Below are 6,639 nucleotides of genomic sequence, written 5' to 3'. Positions count from 1 at the left end.
GACTGAACTCTAGGAGCTGTTTGTGTGACCCAAATTATGAAGAAACATGTCCCGTATTGTAAGGGAGAGTGGCTAGTTGGTAGCCTTATGCATAGTTGGTACCATCTCACCTGTCTGGCAAGGAGATGAAAACTGTTTGCAGAGAAGGCAGGTGGCAAGCGTCATCTTGTTGGTTTCCTGCCTCTAGGTGTCTGAATTATTAACACTTTCCTTACTGAGCCCACCCCCTCTGCCTCATATGCACACATACATTTCAACAGGTCTCTTCGAATACAATAGCACTCAACATTTCCACCTCTGTTTATTTTCCATCACGCCCTGATAAGGGGGAAAGTCACCTGTGGAGGGCACAGTGGTCGGAGTATCAGACAGCTAGGAAGGTAAGGACACCTTCTGCTTCCAGCTTGTGGAAACGTTGGGTAGAAATGATGCCTGTCAGTAAAGGTAAATCCAGATGATGAGAACTGATCATTTTGACTGAATTCTGTGCTGTCTTAGACATGAAATATTTATTTACTTGCAGCTGATAAAATGTAATAGGTACCACAAAGCCTCAAAAGGCACTTGAAAGGAAAATGAAGTGTGTATATGTGTGTGTTATCTGGCAAATTATTTACAATATATAAGCATAAATGTTGGTTCTTTTCAGTTGGTGATCTACTAAGACTTAATGGAGTAACCATGCATGTATACTATTTTCTCTGAGGCTTTGGGGTTGTTTGGCTTCATGACATATATGGCCTGAAGAAACCAGATAATATTTGGACCTTTGGAATAGGTGCTGTAGGGGCACAGAATGAGAAATAAGGAGTCTTCAGTGAGCTCTCAGTCTGATTAAGTCTAAAATAGTGTCCATCTCTTTTGGTTTCTCTTTTCCAAAACCCTTTGCGATGTCAAACCTGGAAAAGAAGTTTGTCTTTCAGTTTAAAATACAGCTGGAACTTGGAGTGCTACATAAAACATCAGAGCTTTAATTACTCAAAATTAGGCTAGTGCAGTTCAGTGCGGTGCTACCAGCCTGTTCCTTTTTAGAGCGAAATAAGGCTGTAAAAGAGATAGTATAAAGATCAGGGGAGAACACATCAAACTAATTCTAACACCCAACAAACCCAGAGCATAAATCACTGGATATCATCTTGAAATTACTTTTTTATGGTAGGATCATCATTTAATGAGGAGGAAGACGGATCTTGCTTGCATTTCTCATTTTATTTTTAGTCTCGCTGCTAGGGGAATAAGAGAGCTATAACCTTAATCCTTCTGCTTTTCCACAGATCATACAATCATAAAAATTAGATATGGAAAAGACCTATTAGGTTGTCTTGCCCTGTCCTGTCTTCTTGAGGATTATATTCTCTGATACAAATATAAAGCCTTCTCTGGTAAAATCTTAAACATCTGGGGTTTCATTCAGGAGGCTATTCCATGATATAACAACATAAAGGTTTGAAGCGATTTTTTTTCCTTTAGAGAATCTCTTCATGATTGTTTGGAAAATACTTATCATAGTGTGGTAAATACTATAGAGCAAAATAGTTGTCAGGAAAGTACTTAGCTGCTACTGAAAACAATGCAGCTCCAAAACTCACAACGTCTTTCCAAAATCCCTTCTGCTTAATTCTGCAAAAACTAGTAGCTACATTTAATCCTTCAGAGACAGCTGGATGAGATTTTGAAGATAGCAGAATAACAGTCACATATCCCATCTACTCAGGATGCTAAACAAAGCATATGGTTTTGTGTATGAAAGATTGTGGCAGTCAAAATGGAAATGACTTGTTTGCACAGCTCTTTAATCTATTTCTTTCTTTCTGGGTTAACAAAAATAGTTTCTTTTCTGTTTTGTTTAGCAGTTTCCTTCCAAACAGCATTCTTCACCCAACTGTTTATAAAGTTCTATGAAATCATTGCAAATTCACTGTGAAATCACAAATCACTGTAAATTGTGAAATATTGAGCTCTAAACCCAGGAGATCGGATCTCATTTACAGTAAAGCCTCTTATGCTACCAGTGTAACAGCACCTTGAAGCGGACATAGAATACATAACATTGCCACAGTGTTAAGACTTCCTTTAAATCTAGCCGGTCCCGGGACCAGGCAAGTTGTCACAAGGCAAGAATGAAGAAGGAGAAAAGAAACTAATTGTCTTATCTTTAAGTGGTTTACAAGAGCTCTAGGTAATTTTCTGAAAATCTGTTTGGCTTTGACTTCTCCCATCTTTACAAAAACACAGGGGAGGAGGGAAAATGAACAGATGTTGCAAGGTGTGGAGAGACCTTCTGGTTTTAATTGCAGGTAATAAAATAGATTACAATGATTACAGCCCTGGTGTTAGCAGATATTTTAAAATTAATAATTAAATGTAACTATGATATCTTTGCTGTGTGCTGAATAATGTTTCTCTGCAGGCACATGAGGCTTCAGCTCAGCTAGACAAACACTGTTGATGTCTTGAACAAGAGGACCTCCATTTAAATTATTTCTGATGAACAGATCATTTAGTGATCTCCTACACTGGATGGTTCCTTGCAAGAAAATGTTGACTGTAATTCAGTCTTGTATGATATATTGAAAAAGATGCATTTTTGGGAATAGCTGCATTGCTGATTTCAGATCCTTAAGGCTTGACTAAGTTGCTTCTCAATTAGCTTGAGGAGCTGTCACGATCAGGTGACACAAAACATTTCCTCCCTGAGTTTCAGCACTGTGTCTGAAGCATCACTCCATCCTAGTAACCAGGGGAGTGAGAGGAGTTTCACTTCCTTAAGCAAGGTCGGTTGATCATAGCAGGGTGCCAAGCACATTAAGTTGGAACTGTGGCAGTCAGGCTGTCAGCCCAATGGTGGAGCTTTTTCACAAGGGCTAGGGACAGACATTCAAAAAGCCTGAGCCTGTATTAATTCAATCTTTGAAAGTTAGTCTAACCTGCAAAGCTTGAACCGATTTGGAGCTAGATAGACATTCCCTTTTCATTCCAGAAATGAAGACATGCCTGCAACAGCTCAGGCGAGAGGCTGGGGGGCACTAAAGCAGCCTCCCTTCCCTTCCACAGAGCTGAGCTGAGGGGGGTATGGCCAGGCCCCAGCAGGATGCTATGATTAGGGAGGGTTTTCCTCACTTCTGAGCAGCCCAGCAGGGAATTTTTATCACCCCTAACTCAGTGTTTGTCAACCCATTATGAAAACAACAGAGCGATGTTACCAGCTACCTGTTGATTCTATTTTTGTCTGAGTGTGCCACAGCTTGGAGGTAGCCAGCATGTGATCTGCTAGTTAATGCTGAGAGGTGTCCGTGAGGGATGGGGGAATGCCTGCTTAGCAGAGAGTATGGAGGGGAGGGGGTGAGCAGAAGCCAGGCAGAGCCTGCAGTCTCTGCTGGAGCTGCAGCCAGGGAGCAGAGGGGAGGGGCAAGCCCTGCTGTGGAGTTGAGAGCCCTGCCCAGCCCAGAGAGTATGCCGGGATGCCAGGGGAGTCTGACTTAACTTAAATCAGCAAGAGGTCTGGGACAGACATTGCATAAACTGGTTTGAGCCAAATCAGTTAAGTCTGATACTACACTCAATCAGATTTATCTCAAACCGGTTTCAGCCATTTTCAAACCAGTTTATGTGCACTGAACATCTGTTCTGTTACAGGTTTAAACCAGTTTCTGATCACTTGAATTGGTTTATGTATAACGTCTGTAACTAGCCAAAGTGTATACCTGATTGTCCAAGACACTTTCTCACACAGGGAACTGGGGTTCTTATGGTAGCAATTGTCATCATAGTCTCTCTTTCTTAAAATTCATTTGTATTCTTTAAAAGACTCCTAAAATATATCACTGGCCTTCTGAATACATCAAATGTCCTGTTATCTTCTGTCATCAATAGTTGTAGTGGCCACTGCAAATAAGTCTAGTCCTTACATTAATGGAGATATGGAGATGATCTCTGCACAGTAGCAACTGGGAGGGGCCACACTGAGATCAAAATTAAGAATTGTCAAAAGCACTGTTGTCTTATACTTCTATGTGGAGCAACAATTCAACTAGGCCAACTTGTTCTTATGCCCTTGTTCTCTTTGTCGCTGTTTATAGGCATTAGTGTGGGAAAAATCTTAACAAGAAGTAAAGCTAGGTGCCACTGAAAAGAAGATGGTATAAGCCAGAAATAAATTGAAACTTCCCTAGGGTATAACTCAGAACTAAGGATTTCTCTCTCTTTCTCCCCTTCTTTAAGTAGAAAATCTTAAATAGATCCCTTTTAAAACCCACTGTGTGTGGTTCTTACTGAAAATTATTTTATGTATTTATTAGCATAACTATTTTTCACTTAGTTATCAAATAGGTGTCATAAATTATATCCTATAAACAGTAATAGAAAGCTTATGTATCTGTTAACACTGTAACTATCCTTTCTTCTTTTTATTATGCTCTACATGTAGCGTACATTTTTACAATATATGTCCCTCTTATTCCTCTTTCACAGTACACAGAAGGAGGCAGATGATGCATGCCCACTATTTTACTTGGATTTGGATTCACTTTTCCTTTGGAGCCTCTGAATTTTATCACCCATGTCAAAAAATCTGCCTCTGCAAAGAAGGGGCCAAGTTTGTAAACTGCTCTGGAGCCAATGTGACTGCTGCCCTCATCTTTCCTCCTGAGACAGAGCACTTGGATTTGTCCAGCAGTAACTTGTATTCTATCCCAAGCAAAGCTCTGGACTCACTGTGGAAGTTACAAGTTCTTCTTCTAAGTGGGAACTACATTAGTAGGATTGAAGCGGGAGCATTTAGCTCCCTAGAGAGACTCCAGAAGCTTGACATTCAAAGAAATGAGATTACAGTGCTTGGAAGCAGCTTTTCAACAGGCCTCAATGGCCTCAGAGATCTCATTTTGTCCTACAACAGGCTCCAGAAACTTTACTACAGAAACTTTCAGAACTTTGAAAACCTTCAGAAACTCAACTTCCAGAACAACAACATCTCCTCCATAGAAACAGGGGCTTTTCGGAGTCTGACCCGCCTGAGGCAGCTTCATCTTCAAAATAATCACCTCCTCAGCCTCCATAATGGGGTCTTCTCCATGCTACAGCATTTAGAGGTTTTGAACTTGGAGGGCAACAGGATAAAGACCATTGCTCCTGGGATCTTTACTTCCTTGAACAGCCTTACCGTACTTAATTTGGTACATAATGAAATAGAACATATCCGGTTCAAAACCTTCCTAACTATCCAAACTCCTGGGACTCATATCTTGCTCTCCTTCAATCCATGGTTTTGTGACTGTGACTTGCAGAGGGTCTTTGCAAAGTTGCACAGTGTCAGGAGGCTGATCTTGGATGACTATGACAACATGACATGCATGGAACCACACGTTCTGAGAAACCTGCCCCTGTCCTCCGTGGACACTCAGCTCTGCATTGCAGAGACTGTGACAGTTCTGGTCATTACTTTCACAGTATTCATTACTGTGGTGGCTGCCATTGTGATGGCTGAACGGAACAGGAAGAAAAGGACAGGCAAGCATTGGAGTGAGGAGAGCGAAATGTCTTATGAATCACAAGACTGACCTTGTCATTGTGAGCTTTCTCCAAAGCCTATGTTACTCAGGCATGTAATGAGCATGTTTGCTCAGACTTTGCTATTATAAGAAAACACTGAAGATTTTACCGTGACTCTCACCAGCTGGTGAAATGCCTCACCTGAAAGGAAAGGAACTGTTTAAAAACACGTCTTTAGAAAGGGCTTATTGGGCAGGCTGTTTCTACCTCTAGGAAGAATTGGGCATTGTTTGTTTCTTGTGATCTTAGCAAAGGCTCTGGTGAAAAGGATGTTTGCACTGAGACATTCTGTTGTGCTACTGACTGTTGTTGCTGGAGATCATCGAAACAGATTAATTTAAATATCTAATTGATTTTCACCATTTGGGATGTTTTCTTGTTGCTTTTGACTCAGCCTGGTTGGTGAAATCAACTTTGCATGTTTCATTTACTGGTCCAGGTTCTCATCCCTGGTGAGGAGGGCTTGGCACAGATGGGAATACAAAGCATGGGGATGGAAAACAAAGATCAATTCAACACATCGCTGATTTGGGAACCACTCAGTACTCAGCCATTCCCCTTGCACATTCCCCTAAATCCACTGACTACCTACCACCTCCAGTTTGACTAGTTGGGGGGTTACCAGGGGACAAAGAGATGTCAAATATGTCCTCTATTCCTCCAGCCATGCCTCCTACCCCATCTGTAGGGAGAGATTGCTCTAGAAACAGCTGTAGAGACTATGCAGGGGAGACTGCTCACCAGTGAAGTAAGTTGGCTTTGGGTAGCTTTGATTCACCACAGCACAACAGAATTGGCTTAAAGCAAGGAGGATCTTGTCCTTGGTTTAATCGGAGACATTTTCTGCTTGTCCCTCTCTAGCCTGGTGATGAAGTGTTTTGGTTTCTAACAATGCAGAATAAAGTCAGATTTTTTTTTAAATCCCTGATTTTGACATACAGTCCTAAAAACATTTATCTTCCTATTTGGTCTCGTACATAGCCCAACCTTTTAGAAAAGCCTAACCTGAAGTGCTGGGCTGCCTTGTGGCATCCTTTTCATTTTTTGCCAGAATTATTTCATGCAATAAATCTTACACGTGCTCAAAATTTA

General features: G+C 41.2%; 1 protein-coding gene across 1 annotated transcript; it reads left to right on the top strand.

Annotated features, from left to right (window-relative positions):
- The first annotated feature begins 4,485 nt into the window (after positions 1-4,485).
- Positions 4,486-6,421, top strand: LOC109322585 (slit homolog 2 protein-like). The gene has a single exon (XM_019553628.1). The coding sequence runs from the start codon at positions 4,488-4,490 to the stop codon at positions 5,553-5,555; it is 1,068 nt and encodes a 355-aa protein (XP_019409173.1). The 5' UTR covers positions 4,486-4,487; the 3' UTR covers positions 5,556-6,421.
- Positions 6,422-6,639: the final 218 nt, after the last annotated feature.

The sequence above is a fragment of the Crocodylus porosus genome, unplaced genomic scaffold, assembly GCF_001723895.1.
Source record: "Crocodylus porosus isolate Cpor-Errol unplaced genomic scaffold, CroPor_comp1, whole genome shotgun sequence".
In the NCBI taxonomy this organism is placed as follows: Eukaryota; Metazoa; Chordata; order Crocodylia; family Crocodylidae; genus Crocodylus; species Crocodylus porosus.
Note: the sequence above shows the minus strand (reverse complement) of the source record. Positions and strands in the feature narration are given on the sequence as shown.